At 46.9% G+C, this 19370-nt stretch overlaps 1 protein-coding gene across 1 annotated transcript in view; it reads left to right on the forward strand.

Moving 5' to 3' along the window:
* Positions 1–19370, forward strand: part of LOC137304311 (adhesion G protein-coupled receptor L1-like) — a 331855-nt gene that overhangs the window by 233973 nt on the left and 78512 nt on the right. Inside the window, exons 6-9 of the mRNA XM_067972853.1 lie at positions 1413–1516; positions 4388–4573; positions 8734–8772; positions 16550–16733. Of these exons, the coding sequence (XP_067828954.1) occupies positions 1413–1516; positions 4388–4573; positions 8734–8772; positions 16550–16733 (513 nt within the window). The remainder of the gene's footprint in view (positions 1–1412; positions 1517–4387; positions 4574–8733; positions 8773–16549; positions 16734–19370) is intronic.

The following is a 19370-nucleotide window of genomic DNA, read 5'->3' on the forward strand; positions in this document are numbered from 1 at the left end:
CACCTTCTCAAGGGCAGTTAGGGATGGGCAATAAATGCCGGCCTCGCCAACGATGCCCACATCCCGAGAACGAATAAAAAAAATATCTCGGAAGCCAGAAACATGGGTTATATGCCCTGGTGATGGAGGGTAAGAAGTGAACTGATTCAGGTACTTTAAAGGCAGGTAGATACTTCCTTGGGAAGTAAGCGTATTGAAGAGAGAGCAATAATTGGGATTGAAAAGGTAGAGGTTCCAAGACTATCAAAATGATGCAGCAGCATTAAAGGGTCAAATGTCCTTTGCCTCCTGCGTTCCCTTTAATCACTCGTTCTCTGTTCTAAATTTGCCAGTCATCACGACAAGCTTCTTTTTTCAATGGAAGAACTCCTCTAAAGAGCCATTAATGATTTCATTGGATAATCAAACAGAGAAAATCTTCACACACACACACACACACACACACACACACACAGACACTCACAAACATCCACACTCACACACCCACACACGGACACACACAGACACAGACACTCACAAACATCCACACTCACACACACACACACACTCACTCACTCTCAGACGCACACACACACACACACACACACTCACTCACTCTCAGACGCACACACACACAGACACTCACAAACATCCACACTCACACACCCACACCCACACCCACACACACCCACACACACCCACACACACTCACTCACTCACTCTCAGACGCACACACACACACACACACACAGACACTCACAAACATCCACACTCACACACACACACACACACACACACACACGGACACTCAGAAACACACACACACACACACGGACACTCACTCACTCACTCACAGACACACACACAGAAACTCACTCACACACACACACACACACAGAGACAAGGACACTCATAAACATACACTCACAGACACAATCACTCAGACACACACACACAAGGACACTCATAAACACACACACACACTCTTACGGTGTCACTGCACATGACTAGATTTTCTGATTGGCATCGTTTTGACACCAACGATAACCTGTTTATTTTAAATCACCGAAGGAAAAAATTGCAATAACCTACAGAGTGATAGAGGTAAACAACACTGGCCTTATTCGAAATACCATTGGATGTTACGATGGGAGAGTTAATGAACTGGAGACATGAGCGTCAATGGACTGAATGGCTTTTTCCCATCCTTGAGTTGGTCTTGTGTTTTATGCTCAGGTTGTTGTGAAATATGAAAGCAGCTAAAACACTGCAGTTAGAATTCAGTGGCCAAGCGTTTAATCTGCATTTCAATTCCTTCAGATGGCTGTGCGATAACCCTTCAACGAGCGAGTACAGAGCTTGCAGTGCCCCTAAATAGCCACATGTGGAGACCAGCTCCGTGTACCCGTTATAACCGTCTCTCTGTGTTGCAGGTATCGCCTCCTACCTCTGCCTGGCTTCACTCGGGCTCTGGAGCCCGAGAGGACCCGACCTCAGCAATTGCACCTCGCCCTGGGTAAACCAGGTGGCACAAAAGGTAACTGTAAAGGAACAGAGAGATTTAGGGGTCCAAGTACAGAAATCACTAAAAACTAGTGGACAGGTACAAAAAAAAATCAAAAAGGCTAATGGAATGGTGGCCTTTATTTCAAGGGGGCTGGAATACAAAGGGATGAAAATTATATTACAGCTGTAGAGAGCTTTGGTCAGAACCCATCTGGAGATACTGCGTTCAGTTCCGGGCAGTGCACCTCAGGAAGGATATATTGGACTTGGAGGGGGTGCAGCGCAGATTCACCAGAATGATACCGGGGCTAAAAGGGTTAAATTATGAGGACAGGTTGCATAGACTAGGCTTGTATTGCCTCGAGTATAGAAGATTAAGGGGTGATCTAATTGAGGTGTTTAAAATGATTAAAAGATTTGATAGGTTGGATAGAGAGTCCAGAACTCCCCCCACCAGAGATTAGAGCTCGGCCATTCAGGGGTGATGTCAGGAAGCACTTCTTCACACAAAGGGGAGTGGAAATCTGGAACTCGCTCCCCCCAACAAGCTGTGGATGCAGGGGGTCAATTGAAAATTTCAAAATTGAGATTGGTAGATTTTTGTTAGGCGAGGCTGTTAAGGGATATGGAACCAAGGCGGTAAATGGAGTTAAGATACAGATCAGCCATGATCTAATTGAATGGCAGAACAGACTCGAGGGGCTGAATGGTCTCCTCCTGTTCCTACAAAGGGGCAGAAACATGGGGATGTCCATTACAGAGAGGGTTAGATCGAGCAATTGTCCTGATTCATGTAAATCACCAAAGACACTGCAGCCAGAAATGATGAGTGAACAAGACTCCGATTTGCTCAGGGACAACTTTAGTGCTTTATCATTTCTTTTTAATTAATGTATGTTTTATTGACAAAATAAATATTAAGATTAAACACTAATATGTTAAGAAAATCAGAGTTAGTTATTTGTAGGGGTGGGTACAATGTTTTGGAGTCAGGTCAATGGGAGACGGATGACTAATGTAGATACAGCACAGGAAGAGGCCATTCGGCCCATCATGCCTGTAATGCGTAATTAATCTACTGATAGGATAGCCTAGAGGTCATGGTACTGGTACTAGCAATGAAGAAGGTCGTGAGTTCAAATCCCACCATAGCAAGTTCTGAAATTGTGCCAGAAAAACCCAACTGGTTTTATTAATGTCCTTCTTGGTCTCCAGTGTGTAGTTGACTCTGAATTACTACCAACTTCAAAGATAAGAAGAAAACCAACAGATCTATTGGCAGTGACCCAGACATCATATCCAAGTTGCATTTATCATTGTTCCTTCATCGTTGCTGGGTCATTATCCTGGAATTCCCTACATATCATCACTGCAAGAACTGCAGCAGCTTAAGGAGAAGACCCACCACCACCTTCTCAGGGCAACTAGGGGTGGCCAGTAAATCCAGCCTTGCCAATATTGCCCACATCCCGAGAGCAAATGAAAAAATTTCCCCTGGCAGGAGAGTCGGTAACCAGAAGACGCAGATTTAAGATGATCGGCTAGAGGGGGGAGATGAGCAGCAAAATTTTTACGCAGCGAGTTGTTACGATCTGGAATGCGCTGCCTGAAAGGGCGGTGGAAGCAGGTTCAATAATAACTTTCAAAGGGGAATTGGATAAATATTTGAAGAAGAAAAAATTTACAGGGCTATGGGGAAAGAGCAGGGGAGTGGGGCTAATTGGATAGCTCTTTCAAAGAGCCGGCACAGGCACGATGGGCCAAATGGCCTCCTCCTGTGCTGTAACATTTTAAGATTTGACCCCTTGTAGTTCAGTGTAGTTAAACCCAATGTATTGATTTTCTAAGCTAAGGACTATGGGCAGTTACTATCCATGTTCGTGCATTTATTGTCCACCCGTGTAGCCATGTTTCACTGCCCCAGACGTAGTGCTCTCCGACAAGTGGCATTCCAACAGTACGAGCAGTCCCACGTGGGTGTTATTTCATTGCACAGACCAGCCTGCAGGTTGCTTTCAGCGTCATGTAACTTGCAAGAGCCAGATCCCATCACTCAGTTTTTGCCACCTATCTCCTTGACAGTGAAACCACAATCTGCTGTTCGTGTAAACATGCAAATGCAGCCAAACAACCCCGCCAACACAGGTTTCCTGTTGAACTGCCTTCTTTTTGTAACACCACAGACTGTACAGAAGGCTGAGATCCTGGGTTAGTGGGCGGGTGAGGGAGCTGACTGCAGAGAATTGGTCAGAGGGAGTGGGGAAAGGTGTTACCGAGACTGTGGTTTACATCCACCGTTTCTGAATCTGGCAAAGACTCAGAAAGAGTTCAACAGACGTTTCCCGTGCTGATTTGTGTGATTTGGATCTTCCTGTGCTGATTTGTGTAATTTGGATCTTCCTGTGCTGATTTGTGTGATTTGGATCTTCCTGTGCTGAGTTGTGTGATTTGGATCTTCCTGTACTGATTTGTGTGATTTGGATCTTCCTGTGCTGATTTGTGTGATTTGGATCTTCCTGTGCTGAGTTGTGTGATTTGGATCTTCCTGTACTGATTTGTGTAATTTGGATCTTCCTGTGCTGATTTGTGTGATTTGGATCTTCCTGTACTGATTTGTGTGATTTGGATCTTCCTGTACTGATTTGTGTGATTTGGATCTTCCTGTGCTGATTTGTGTGATTTGGATCTTCCTGTGCTGATTTGTGTAATTTGGATCTTCCTGTGCTGATTTGTGTGATTTGGATCTTCCTGTACTGATTTGTGTGATTTGGATCTTCCTGTGCTGATTTGTGTGATTTGGATCTTCCTGTGCTGAGTTGTGTGATTTGGATCTTCCTGTGCTGATTTGTGTAATTTGGATCTTCCCGTGCTGATTTGTGTAATTTGGATCTTGTCTCTGCAGATTAAGAGTGGGGAGAATGCAGCTAACATCGCGAATGAGCTGTCCCGTCACACCAGAGGCCCGATTTATGCTGGCGATGTCAGCTCCTCCGTCAAACTGATGGAGCAGTTGCTGGATATTCTCGATGCTCAGCTGCAGGCTCTGAGACCCAGTGAGAAGGAGTCGGCAGGTCGGAGTTACAACAAGGTTTGAATAACTTTGCTTCATATTGACTACTGTTGTTACTGGTACAATCAACTTACGCAGAACTTACAGTTTAGGAGTGGAGAGAGAGAGAGAGAGAAAATACAGGCACAGTATGTAGACCAAAGAGAGAGAGAAAATGCAGACCAGAGAGAGATATGGAGAATTCAGTGCGGAGAGAGACAATACAGACCAGAGAGAGAGAGAGACAATACAGACCAGAGAGAGAGAGAGAATATGGACCAGAGAGAGAGAGAGAAAATAGACCAGAGAGAGAGAGAGACAATACAGACCAGAGAGCGATATGGAGAATTCAGTGCGGAGAGAGACAATACAGACCAGAGAGAGAGAGAGAGAGACAATACAGACCAGAGAGAGAGAGAATATGGACCAGAGAGAGAGAGAGAATATAGACCAGAGAGAGAGAGAGAGAGAAAATAGACCAGAGAGAGAGAATATGGACCAGAGAGAGAGAGAGAATATGGACCAGAGAGAGAGAGAGAGAATATAGACCAGAGAGTGAGAGACAGAATATGGACCAGAGAGAGAGAGACAATCCAGACCAGAGAGAGAGAGAGAATATAGACCAGAGAGAGAGAGAGAATATGGACCAGAGAGAGAGAGAGAGAGAAAATAGACCAGAGAGAGAGAATATGGACCAGAGAGAGAGAGAGAATATAGACCAGAGAGCGAGAGAGATAATATGGACCAGAGAGAGAGAAAATAGACCAGAGAGAGAGAGAGAGAATATGGACCAGAGAGAGAGAGAGAGAAAATAGACCAGAGAGAGAGAGAGAATATGGACCAGAGAGAGAGAGAGAGAAAATAGACCAGAGAGAGAGAGAGAGAATATGGACCAGAGGGAGAGAGAGAGAATATGGACCAGAGAGAGAGAGAGAGAATATAGACCAGAGAGAGAGAGAGAGAATATAGACCAGAGAGAGAGAATATAGACCAGAGAGAGGTAGCATACAAACCAGAGAAAGGGGGGAGAGAGGGGAAAGAAGAAAAAGGAAGAAAGACTTGCATTTATATTGCACCTTTCATGACCTCCCAACATCCCAAAGTGCTTCACATCCAATGAAGTACATTTGAAGTTTAGTCACTGTTATAAAGCCGTAGAAAGAGATAAATTACAGACCAGGGATAGATACAGAGAGAGAGAGAGAAGGGAGAGAGATAGAGCAGGGAATGAGAGGGGAACATAAGAACATAAGTAGGCCATACGGCCCCTCGAGCCTGCTCCGCCATTCAATAAGATCATGGCTGATCTTTTACCTCAACTCCACTTTCCCGCCCGATCTCCATATCCCTTGATTCCCTTATTGTCCAAAAATCTATCGATCTCAGTTTTGAATATACTCAATGACTGAGCGTCCACACCCCTCTGAGAGAAGAAATTTTTCCCCATCTCGGTCCTAAATGGCCGACCCCTTATCTTGAGAAGACAGAAAGAGAGAGAGAGAGAGACAGGGAGATAGACAGAGCAAGGATAGAGAGGAGAGAGAGATGGAGAGGCAGAGCAGGGATAGAAAGAGAGATTGTGGGTCAATTTTAACTCTTCCCACCGGGCGGGAAATGGGTGGCAGTGGGTCTTAGAATCATAGAACGGTTACAGCACAGAAGGAGGCCATTCGGCCCATCGAGCCCATGCCGGCTCTTTGTAAGAGCAATCCAGTTAGTCCCACTCCCCTGCTTTTGCCCAGTAGCCCTGATCATTTTTTTCCAAATGGGTTGGCTGCCCATTTTACACTCCACCCAACTCTGCCCCACTTCTTCCCACTGACTTCAATGGACTAAGACGATGGAATCAGAAGAAGAAAGGAAGACCAGTGGACAGAAAGATGGAGAATGTGTGTTAAGATTGGAGACTGAGATTACAGCAGTAGTTTTTAAGATTTAGTATTCCAGTATGTGAATGTTTTTTTTGCACAGATTGGATGATGAGAGTTGGCTGTGAGCTGCTCTCTCTGAACCTTTTACATGTTCCCATTCATTTTAATGTTCACTTATTAACATATAAAAAATGCTTTTTATAAATAAAAATGATCCTGTATTAATGTGAAAACATATGATCAAAGTGTTTATGCGTGTGCTTCTTAGGGATAGGGTGAAAGAGGAGAAAGGGTTGACAATGTGGGGATGGAGGTTTATGTGAGTGGGCAAAACTATGGCAAATGCAGTTCAATGTGGGCAAGTTGAGGTCATCCACTTTGGACCCAAGAAAGATAAATGAGTATTTTCTAAATGGTGAGAAACTAGGAAGTGTAGAGGAGCAGAGAGATTTGGGAGTCCAAATAAATAAATAATTTAAAGCTTGTGGACAGGTGCAAAAAGCAGTCAAAAAGGCTAATGAATTGTTAGCCTTTACCTCAAGGGGGCTGGAATACAAAGGGGAGGAAGTGATGCTTCAGTTGTACAAAGCCTTGGTCAGACCCCATCTGGAGTATTGAGTTCTGTTCTGGGCACCGCAGCTCAGGAAGGATATATTGGGCTGGATTTTGCTGTAAAAATAACAGTGAGGCTAACAGCGCTCACCGTTACTCGTGCGCAAATCGGACAGTAACTTCCGGCGGCCGCATCTGCGAACGTGGAAATCCGGAAGTTGCTGGCCGAGATGCGATGCTCCTCCAAAAGCTGCACGAGAACGGCATCTCGCCCTCTGGCTCCCCGGTGTGAAGTTCCTGTACTTACCTGATAGATACGGACTAAGCTCACCAAAAAAAGTTAGGGCTTGTCCATTCCAGTGTAAGTACCCTTTTAATGGCGTGGTAAGTCTTAATTACTGCCAAGCAACCTCTCTGGCACTGAAAATTAACTTTTACAAGTGTGGAATCTCATTCTTTCAGCTTTTAATTGTTGTTGGACATTTAAAAAAAAATTCTCTTTTTCTTTCTGTCTCTTTTATCTGTCTCTTAATCCAATCTTTCTTTCGCTCTTTTTATTTTGCTCACTCTACCTGATTTGACATTGAATTCACTATTCTAACTCGCACTTAGATTGATTCAGTCCTTGCGCTGCTCATTAACGGCACTTCAGCCTTATTGCTTAAGGAGATACACAGCTGCTTGCCCCGTTCACACAGGTCCCAGATGCCCTGTAGAGGGCGCGGCACTGAATGGATCTCGAAACTTGCCGTGCCAAAGCTCACAGAAAGTCTGCGGGCAAGTGCGAGTCTAATGAACAGCGGGCACCGTTTGTTTGCCACCCACAGCAAATTCCGGCCCATTAGCTTTGAGGGGGGGTGCAGCGCAGATTCGCTAGAATGATACCAGGGCTTGGGGGGGTCATTGTGAGGACAGGTTGCACAAACTTGGCTTGTCTTCCCTTGATGTGGAGATGCCGGTGATGGACTGGGGTTGACAATTGTAAACAATTTTACAACACCAAGTTATAGTCCAACGATTTTATTTGAAATCTACAAGCTTTCGGAGGCTTCCTCCTTCCTCAGGTAAATGTCAGGAACTCCTCGAAGCCTACGCATTTATAAATCACAGAACAATACATGGTGATTACAGACTGCCTTCCCTTGAGTATAGAAGATTGAGGGGCGATCTAATCGAGGTGTTTAAAGTGGTAAAAGGAATCGATAGGTTTGGTAAAGAGAATGTATTTCCAGTGGTGGGGGAGTCCAGAACAAGAGTGGCAGAATCTTCAAATTAGAGTCATTCAGGAGCGAAATCGGGAAAGACATTTTCACACAAAGAGTAGTAGAAATCTGGAACTCTCTCTCCCAAAAGGCTGTGGATGCCGGGGTAATTGGAGCTTTCAAGACTGAGATCGATCGATGTTTCGTTGGGTAAGGGTGTCGAGGGATATGGAGCAAAGGCATGGAAATGGAGATGAGATGCAGATCAGCCATGATCTCTTGAATGCTGGAACAGGCTCGAGGGGCTGCATGGCCTACTCCTCTTCCCAATGTTCCAGTGTAAGTTTAAAATGAAGGCACTGCCCACGTGCATCGGGCACTGCCACTGTACGTAGGACAAATGAGACCTCATGACATTGAGAATTCAGAGGAAGAGAGGACCTGGGCAAAGAGTTAACATTGCAGGATATCAGTGGCTGGGGGCTTTCTCTGTACATGTTTAATGATGGATGGCTTCTGAGATTTAGTGAAGTATGTTGTGCTTTTTCTCTCTCCCTGCATGCAATGGGCACAGATTCAGAAACGGGAGAGGACCTGCAGAGCATATATAGAGGTATGTGAGTGTCCATGTCAATGTGTTGGTGTTCGTGTTTGATCAATATATTTTTCTCCGTGATTTTCATTTTTGTGCCAATTTATTTCTTAATCCTCTCACCGCCTCGACCTTTCCAGCACCCCCTTCCTCTCCATCTCTTTACTTTCCCCCTAAAAAGTCAGCTTCACTCAGTTGGTATATATCTCTCTCTCGTGCTCTCTCTCTCTTGCTCTCTCTCTCTCCCCTTCTCTCTTTTGCGCTCTCTCTCTCTCCCCTTCTCTCTCTCTCTCACTCTCTCTCTCCCCTCTCTCTCCCTCTCTCTTTCGCTCTCTCTCCCCCTCTCTTTCATTCTCTCTCCCCCTCTCTCTCTCCCCCCCTCTCTCTCCCCTCTCTCTCTCTCGCATTCTCTCTCCCTCTCTCTCTCGCACTCTCTCTCCCTCTCTCTCTCGCGCTCTCTATCTCTCACGCTCTCTATCTCTCTCGCTCTCTCTCTTTCTCTCTCTCTCTCTCTCTCCCCCTCTCTTTCTCTCCCTCTCCCTCCCTCCTGAGGATCACAGGGTCATGGGTTCAAGTCCCACTCCACGGCTCAGGCGTATAATCTAGGCTGGCACTTCAGGGCCCTACTGAGGGCGTGCTGCACTGCCGGAGGTGCCACTCTTCCAGTGAAATGCTAAACCGAGGCCCCCTCTGCCTGTTCGGATGGACTTTAAAATAACATCTATTTGAAGAAGAGCCCGGAGTTACAATCATAGAATCTTACAGCACAGAAGGAGGCCGTTCGGCCCATCGTGCCTGTGCTGGCTCTTTGAAAGAGCTATCCGATTAGTCTCACTCCCCCGCTCTTTCCCTGTAGCAGATCGAGAAAGCATTAGGGATCCTGGGCTTTATAAATAGAATACAAAAGTAGAGAAGTCATGATGAACCTTTATAAAACACTGGTTGGGCCACAACTGGAGTATTGTGTCCAGTTCTGGGCACCGCACTTTAGGAAAGATGTGAAGGCCTTAGAAAGGGTGCGGAAGAGATTTACTAGAATGATTCCAGGGATGAGGGACTTTAGTTACGTGGATAGATTGGAGAAGCTGGGGTTGTTCTCCTTGGAACAGAGAAAGTTGCGAGGGATTTGATAGAGGTATTCAAAATCATGAAGGGTCTAGACAGAGTAGATAGAGAGAAACTGTTCTCATTGACAGAAGGGTCAAGAACCAGAGGACATAGATTTAAGGTGATTGGCAAAAGAATCAAAGATGACAGCGAGTGGTTATGATCTAAAATGCACTGCCCGAGGGGGTGGTGGAGGCAGATTCAATCATGGCCTTCAAAAGGAAACTGGATAAGTACTTGAAAGGAAAAAATTGCAGGGCTACGGGGATAGGGCGGGGAAGTGGGGCTAGCTGGATTGCTCTTGCAAAGAGCCGGCACGGACTCAATGGGCCGAATGGCCTCCTTCCGTGCTGTAACCTTTCTATGATTCTAGCCCTGCAAATTTTTCTTTTTCAAGTATTTATCCAATTCCCTTTTGAAAGTTACTATTGAATCTGCTTCCACCGCCCTTTCAGGCGCTGCGTAAAAAAATTTTTTCCTCATCTCCCCTCTGGTTCTTTTGCTAATTACCTTAAATCTGTGTCCCCTGGTTACCGACCCTCCCGCCACTGGAAACAGTTTCTCCCCATTCACTCTGTCAAATTCTCCAGGTCAAACATCTTACATTAAATCTACGTCACAGGAGTTAATATTTGTCAAGCTCAAAATGCTTGCTACTTAATGAATATCAGGCAACCAAAGCCACTCGGCAACATTAGTCAAACCAACGCTGCTCCCTCAGACAAAAGCATCTCCCCGGGGGTTTCCGACAATCTTCTGCCAAAGGTCATGGCGGACGATCGGGAGAATCTCCCCAGGAAATTTCGGGCAATTAACTGGTCATTCATCGCAATGCAGAATGGCTGCTGTGTTTGGTCACATACCAACAGTCACTGCACTTCAAAGTAATTCATTGGACATGAAGTATTTGAGAGACGTGATTAAGACACTATATAAATGCAAGTTTCTTCCTTGCTCCTTCCTTTCAGAACTCTACCACTTAGCCATTCCTTCCCTCCTCTCCCAATTCTCGGCTTCTCCTTTTCTTCTGATTTTGGCATTCTTTCCCATTATCTTCTCCTACCTTCCTCTCATCCACAGTGAGATCCCTCACTTCCTGCACTGTGGCCCCTTGTAGAGACAGTCAGCCTACTGTATATTGAACCTGTGTGGGTAGACACCCCATCTGTACCATAGTTTTACAGTAATGTCAAGCCACCCCACTGCACATTGGGCCCCATTTGAGAACAGACTGCATCAGGCTACCCTATCCTGGGACACACTGGGTCAGTATGCTCTGTATTGGGACAGACTGGGCCAGTGTGCTCTGTATTGGGACAGACTGGGCCAGTGTGCTCTGTATTGGGACAGACTGGGCCAGTGTGCTTTGTATTGGGACAGACTGGGCCAGTGTGCTCTGTATTGGGACAGACTGGGCCAGTGTGCTCTGTATTGGGACAGATTGGGCCAGTGTGCTCTGTATTGGGACAGACTGGGCCAGTGTGCTCTGTATTGGGACAGACTGGGCCAGTGTGCTCTGTATTGGGACAGACTGGGCCAGTGTGCTCTGTATTGGGACAGACTGGGCCAGTGTGCTCTGTATTGGGACAGATTGGGCCAGTGTGCCCTGTATTGGGACAGATTGGGTCAGAGTGCCAAATGTCCCCTGACATTCGCCAGGGCTGAAATCAGATCTCATGTGTTTACAGCTTTATAACTGCAAAATGAATTGAGTGATTTACTGAGGATTATTATCGTGTCAGCCGTGGCTCAGTTGATATCACTCTCGCCTCTGAGTCAAAAAGTCGTGAGTTCAAATCCCACTCCAGAGACTTGAGCACAAAATCTAGGCAGACACTCCTGGTGCAGTACTGAGGGAGTGCTGCACTGTTCGAGGTGCCATCGTTCGGATGAGGCGTGAAACCGAGGACCCGTCTGCTGTCTCAGGTGGATGTCAAAGATCCCATGACACTATTCGAAGAAGAGCAGGGGAATTCTCCCCGGTGTCCTGACCAATATTTATCCCTCAACGAACATTAATAAAACAGATGATCTGGTCATTGCTGTTTGAGGGACTTTGCTGTGCTCAAATTGTCTGCCGCATTCCCTACACTTCAAAAAGTACTTCATTGGTTGTAATGAGGTTTGGGACATCCTGAGGCTGTGAAAGGCCCACATCAGGCACATAAAACCTGGCCTAAGGTAAAAGGGGGAATCAGAGAAATGCTGCAAACCCGAACCAAAAGCAAGGAATTGCTGAGACACACAACAGTTCTGTCAGCATCTGAAAGGGGAAAGACAGCTTAATGTTCTAGGCCTGCACCTTGAAGCAATAACCTGCCTGTCCTCACACTAGACGGCAACTGATTAACCCCGGCCTGTTAGCTGCTTCCCTGAACAATGGCGCAAACTGCGGGAGCCTGATGTCACTGTGCCAGCTCCCTGTGCTTACACGGTTAAAATTGGCTCCCTTATCCCAAGAGCAGATTCATAGACCCTTGAAATAAGGTGCTGGCTGTGTAAACAGAGAAGCTGGTGATGGAGGTCACTCTTTCATCATCTGAACCACAGAACCATCGCATCTAAAAGGCTGGCACTACAAGTAATATAAATCTAGACTTGTATCCACCCCTTCAAATAAAACCAGGCCTCCCTCCCCCCCTTCATATAAAACCAGGCCTCCCCCCCTTCATATAAAACCAGGCCTCCCCCCCTTCATATAAAACCAGGCTTCCCCCCCTCCCCTTCATATAAAACCAGGCTTCCCCCCCTCCCCTTCAAATAAAACCAGGCTTCCCCCCCCCCTTCAAATAAAACCAGGCCTCCCTCCCCCCCTTCATATAAAACCAGGCTTCCCCCCCCCCTTCATATAAAACCAGGCTTCCCCCCCTCCCCTTCACTTAAAACCAGACCTCCACCCCCCATCCCCTTCATTTAAACCAGGCCTCCCCCCCACTCCCTTTATCATGGGTATGGTTAGCTAAGGACTATGTTACTGGTCTAGCCTTTAAAGAGGAGATGGTTCGGGTACAGTCTGGGTACATTCCCACGAGGGAGAAAGGAGGGCAACTAAACCCAATAAAGCTCCCTGGATGACAAAAGACATAGTGAGTAAGATGAAGCAGAAAAAAGGGGCGTATGACATAGGTCAGGTTGATAACACAAGTGAGAACCAGGCAGAATATGGAAAGTTCAGAGGGGAAGTGAAAAAGGAAATAAGAGGGGCAGAGAGAGAGTATGGGAATAGACTGGCGGCCAACATAAAAGGGAATCCAAAAGTCTTCTACAGGCATGTAAACAGTAAACGGGTAGAAAGAGGAGGGGTGAGGCCGATTAGGGACTATAAAGGAGATCTACTCATGGAGGCAGAGGGGATGGCCGAGGTACTAAATGAGTACTTTGCATTTGTCTTTATCAAGGAAGAAGATGCTGCCAGGGTCTCAGTAAAGGAAGATACTGGATGGGCTAAAAATTGATAAAGAAGAGGTACTAGAAAGGCTAGCTGTACTTAAAGTTGATAAGTCACCCGGTCCGGATGGGATGCATCCTAGGATGCTGAGGGAAGTAAGGGTGGAAATGAGGTACTGGCCATAATCTTCCAAACATCCTTAGATACGGGGGTGATGCCAGAGGACTGGAGAATTGCAAATGTTACACCCTTGTTCAAAAAAGGGTGTAAGGATAAACCCAGCAACTATAGGCCAGTCAGTTTAACCTCAGTGGTGGGGAAACTTTTAGAAGCAATAATCCGGGACAGAATTAACTTTTCGAGTGTGGATTGATTAGGGAAAGCCAGCACGGATTTGTTAAAGGCAAATCGTGTTTAACTAACCTGATAGAGTTTTTTGATGAGGTAACAGAGAGGGTAGATGAGGGCAATGCAGTTGATGTGATGTATATGGACTTAACATAAGAACATAAGAACATAAGAAATAGGAGCAGGAGTAGGCCAATCGGCCCCTCGAGCCTGCTCCACCATTCAATAAGATCATGGCTGATCTGATCCTAACCTCAAATCTAAATTCATGTCCAATTTCCTGCCCGCTCCCCGTAACCCCTAATTCCCTTTACTTCTAGGAAACTGTCTATTTCTGTTTTAAATTTATCTAATGATGTAGCTTCCACAGCTTCCTGGGGCAGCAAATTCCACAGACCCACCACCCTCTGAGTGAAGAAGTTTCTCCTCATTTCAGTTTTGAAAGAGCAGCCCCTTATTCTAAGATTATGCCCCCTAGTTCTAGTTTCACCCATCCTTGGGAACATCCTTACCGCATCCACCCGATCAAGCCCCTTCACAATCTTATATGTTTCAATAAGATCGCCTCTCATTCTTCTGAACTCCAATGAGTAGAGTCCCAATCTACTTAACCTCTCCTCATATGTCCGCCCCCTCATCCCCGGGATTAACCGAGTGAACCTTCTTTGTACTGCCTCGAGAGCAAGTATGTCTTTTCTTAAGTATGGAGACCAAAACTGTATGCTGTATTCCAGGTGCGGTCTCACCAATACCTTATATAACTGCAGCAATACCTCCCTGTTTTTATATTCTATCCCCCTAGCAATAAAAGCCAACATTCCGTTGGCCTTCAAAAGGCGTTTGATAAAGTGCCACATGGTAGGCTTGTCATCAAGATTGCGGCCCATGGAATAAAGGGGGCAGTAGCAACATGAATACAGAATTGGCTAAGGGACAGGAAACAGAGAGTAGTGGTGAACGGTTATTTTCCAGACTGGAGGTCGGTGCTGGGACCACTGCTTTTCTTGATATATATTAATGACTTGGACTTGGGTGTACAGGGCACAATTTCAAAATTTGCAGATGTCACAAAACTTGGAAGGGAGGCGAACAGTGGGGAGGATAGTGATCGACTTCAAGAGGATATAGACAGACTGGTGACATGGGCAGACATGTGGTAGATGAAATTTAATGCAGAAAAATGCGAGGTGATACATTTCGGTAGGAAAAATGAGGAGAGGCAATATAAACTAGAGGGCACAATTCTAAAAGAGGTAAAGCAACAGAGAGATCTGGGGGTATATGTACACTGACCGTTGAAGGTGGCAGGGCAGGTTGAGAAAGTGGTTAAAAAAGCATACGGGATCCTGGGCTTTATAAATAGAGGCATAGAGTACAAAAGTAAGGAAGTCATGATGAACCTTTATAAAACACTGGTTCGGCCACAACTGGAGTACTGTGTCCAGTTCTGGGCACCGCACTTTAGGAAGGATGTGAAGGCCTGAGAGAGGGTGCAGAAGAGATTTACTAGAATGATTCCAGGGATGAGGGAGTTCAGTTACGTGGATAGACTGGAGATGCTGTGGTTGTTCTCCTTGGAACAGAGATGGTTGAGAGGAGATTTGATAGAGGTATTTAAAATCATGAGGGGTCTAGACAGAGTAGATAGAGAGAAACTGTTCCCATTGGCGGAAGGGTAAAGAACCAGAGGACATAGATTTAAGGTGATTGGCAAAAGAAACAATGGTGATGTGAGGAAAAACTTTTTTACACAGTGAGTGGTTAGGATCTGGAATGCACTGCCCGAGGGGGTGGTGGAGGCAGATTCAATCATGGCCTTCAAAAGGGAACTGGATAAGTACTTGAAAGGAAAAAATTTGCAGGGCTACAGGGATAGGGCGGGGGAGTGGGACTGGCTGGATTGCTCTTGTATCGAGCCGGCGCAGACTCGATGGGCTGAATGGCCTCCTTCCGTGCTGTAACCTTTCTATGATTTGTGATTCTATGACTAGCAACTCAGAGGTTTAAAATTCTCCAAGGTAAATTGTGAAATTTAATTCAATAAATCTGGTAATTTGAAAAACAACATCAGAAAAACAACCATGAAAGTTTCTAGACTGTTGTACAATCCCAGCCGGTTCAGGGAAAGGAATCTGCCGCCTTTACTCAGTCTGGCCTATATGTGAATCCAGTCCCACGTTATGTGGTTGACTCTTAATGCCCCCAGGGCACCGAGGGAGTGGCAATAGAAACGGCCTTGCCCATGTCACCCACATCCTGACAACAAATATTTTTAAAAACCAGACCTTTTGGCCTTTAACCAAAGTCAGGCCTGCACCCTTCCTTTTAACCAAAGCCAGACCTGCATCTTCTCCTTTCACCAAAGCCAGGCCCGCACCCTCCCCTTTCACCAAAGTCAGGCCTGCACCCTCCCCTTTAACCAAAGCCAGACCTGCATCTTCCCCTTTCACCAAAGCCAGGCCCGCACCCTCCCCTTTAACCAAAGCCAGACCTGCATCTTCTCCTTTCACCAAAGCCAGGCCCGCACCCTCCCCTTTTAAGCAGGTACCCATTGTCTTAACGTAGAGTTGCCAACTTTGGTTGAATGTATTCCTGGAGATTTCATCACGTGACCTTCTGCCTCCAACTGTCCCGCCCCCACGCTCCCACCATTGGTCACCCAGCGCGTCCATCCTCGCGGTGCCCCGCCTTCCCATGGCTAATTGGATGATTCTTGACTGTCAATCAAAATAACTTTTTTTCTGATCTTCAATATTTTTATAATTAATAAACAAAAGTGTTCAAAGAGAATGAAAAAAAAAACAGATTTTGTTTTAATGCCCCTATGATTGTTCTCCCGGATGTTGCTCGCGGTGTCCTGGAGATTAATCTTCAATTTCTGGAGACTCCAGGTCAATCCTGGAGGGTCAGCAACCCTACCGTAAGGTTCCTGTTATAAATACTGTTTGTTTTCAGGCTATTGTGCAGACTGTGGATAACCTGCTGAGACCAGAGGCTCTGGAATCTTGGAAAGATATGAACACGACGGAGCAGGTACACACGGCAACCATGTTATTGGATATCCTGGAGGAGGGGGCCTTCCTGCTGGCAGACAACCTCAAGGAACCAGCGAGAGTCAACGCCACTACACAGAACGTCGGTGAGTATCAACCGATGTGGCCGCAACCAGCTGGGGATCTGCTCAGGCGCCCTGGGTCCTCTGCAAGATGTGCCCCATTGTTTCTTGTACGTCCGACCTACTTCCCTCATTCTATCCAACCAAACCGAAATGTCCCAACATTCATTCACGTGCACCAGCCTCGACCCTGCCCCTTCAACTCAGTGACCCTCTGTCTGACCTTTACCCTCTAGCTCAGTGACCCTCTGTCCCACTAAGTCCAGTGACTACTGTCTCACCCTGTCCCACAAGTAAAGTGATCCTCTGCTAGACCCTGTTCCACTATCCCAGTGACCCCTATCATAGACTGTCCCAGTGACCCCTATCATAGACCGTCCCAGTGACCCCTATCGTAGCTCGTCCCAGTGAACCCCTATCGTAGCCCGTCCTAGTGAACCCCTACGTCCCAGTGAACCCCATCATAGACTGTCCCAGTGAACCCCTATCGTAGCCCGTCCCAGCGAACCCCTATCGTAGCCTGTCCTAGTGAACCCCTACGTCCCAGTGAACCCCTATCGTGGACCGTCCCAGTGAACCCCTATCGTAGCCCGTCCCAGTGAGCCCCTATCGTAGCCCGTCCCAGTGAACCCCTATCGTGGACCATCCCAGTGAACCCCTATCGTGGCCCGTCCCAGTGAACCCCTATCGTAGACCGTCCCAGTAAACCCCTATCGTAGCCCGTCCCAGTGAACCCCTATCGTAGCCCGTCCCAGTGAACCCCTATCGTGGACCATCCCAGTGAACCCCTATCGTAGACTGTCCCAGTGAACCCCTATCATGGCCCGTTCCAGTGAACCCCTATCGTAGACCGTCCCAGTGAACCCCTATCGTAGACCGTCCCAGTGAACCCCTATTGTAGACCGTCCCAGTGAACCCCTATCGTAGCCCGTCCCAGTGAACCCCTATCGTAGACCGTCCCAGTGAACCCCTATCGTAGACCGTCCCAGTGAACCCCTATCGTAGACCGTCCCAGTGAACCCCTATTGTAGACCGTCCCAGTGAACCCCTAATGTAGACCGTCCCAGTGAACCCCTATCGTAGACCGTCCCAGTGAACCCCTAATGTAGACCGTCCCAGTGAACCCCTATCGTGGACCATCCCAGTGAACCCCTATCGTGGACCATCCCAATGACCCTCTAACATAGACTGTCCCACTAACTCAGTGAACCCCTATCATAGACTGTCCCAATGAACCCTTATTGTGGACCATCCCAGTGAACCCCTATCGTGGACTGTCCCAGTGAACCCCTATCGTAGACTGTCCCAGTGAACCCCTATCATAGACTGTCCCAATGAACCCTTATCGTGGACTGTCCCAGTGAACCCCTATCATAGACTGTCCCAGTGAACCCCTATCGTAGACTGTCCCAGTGAACCCCTATCATAGACTGTCCCAATGAACCCTTATCGTGGACTGTCCCAGTGAACCCCTATCATAGACTGTCCCAATGAACCCTTATTGTGGACCGTCCCAGTGAACCCCTATCGTGGACCATCCCAATGACCCTCTAACATAGACTGTCCCACTAACTCAGTGAACCCCTATCATAGACTGTCCCAATGAACCCTTATCGTGGACTGTCCCAGTGAACCCCTATCATAGACTGTCCCAGTGAACCCCTATCATAGACTGTCCCAGTGAACCCCTATCATAGACTGTCCCAGTGAACCCCTATCATAGACTGTCCCACTAACTCAGTGAACCTCTCTCAGACCATTTCCCACTGGCACAGAGACCCTCTGCTTCATGGGCCTCCCCTGGTAACTTATTCCATAACTCTATTGCTCTTTGGGTGAAGACATTCTGCCTGACTTCCCTTCCTATTCCTAATTTCCTAATGTTTAGCTTGTGTCCTCTAGGATTTGAGCCCTTCACCGTAATGAACAAATTCCCTGAATCAATGAGTCAATCCCCTTCAATAATCTTGAAAACTTCAAGCCTTTTATTCTTTGTTTCCAAAATCGAGACCGTTGCTCAGCCTCTGCCTCCTCCCTGTCCTCTTCCCTATACCTCACTTCTTCCAGATGTCTTTCCAACTCCTTACAATCCGCATCATTTTCTCGATCTCCTGTCCGCTCTCTTTGTTGCCTTTAACCTGCCCTTTCTCTCTAAGCTCCTCGAACATGCTGTTACCACCCAATGATGGTCTCACGATTCCTTGTCTGAGTGCCACCTGTCTGCCCTGTGACTTGCCCACAGCACCAAGACTACCCTGGGCAAAGTCACCAAAGGCACTCTGCGGCTTGCCATCCCTCTTCGTCCTCAAATTCCTTGACACCTTCAAAGCTGTTGACCGTTCCATCACTTTCCGCCACCTCACCCTGTGGCACTGCACTCTCTTGATCCCACTTCATGTGTCTCAATGCAGTCACTACATCTCGAGCCCTTTCCCCGCCTCAAAGTTTCCTTCCGTTGGACAACGTCAGCAAAACCAAAGGCATCGTCCTCAGCACCTGGCTTTGATTCCATCAAACCTCCCTTACCTGTTCTCCAGGGCTGATCCAGCGGTGAGCACCTTTTGCCTTGGTCGACGCTGAGTTAGCTTTTTATCTCACATCCAGGACATTTGCCATTCTATCGCCTCCAGAATATTGTTCACTTACACCTCTTACACCTCA

Source organism: Heptranchias perlo, chromosome 37, assembly GCF_035084215.1.
Source record: "Heptranchias perlo isolate sHepPer1 chromosome 37, sHepPer1.hap1, whole genome shotgun sequence".
Lineage (NCBI taxonomy): Eukaryota > Metazoa > Chordata > Chondrichthyes > Hexanchiformes > Hexanchidae > Heptranchias > Heptranchias perlo.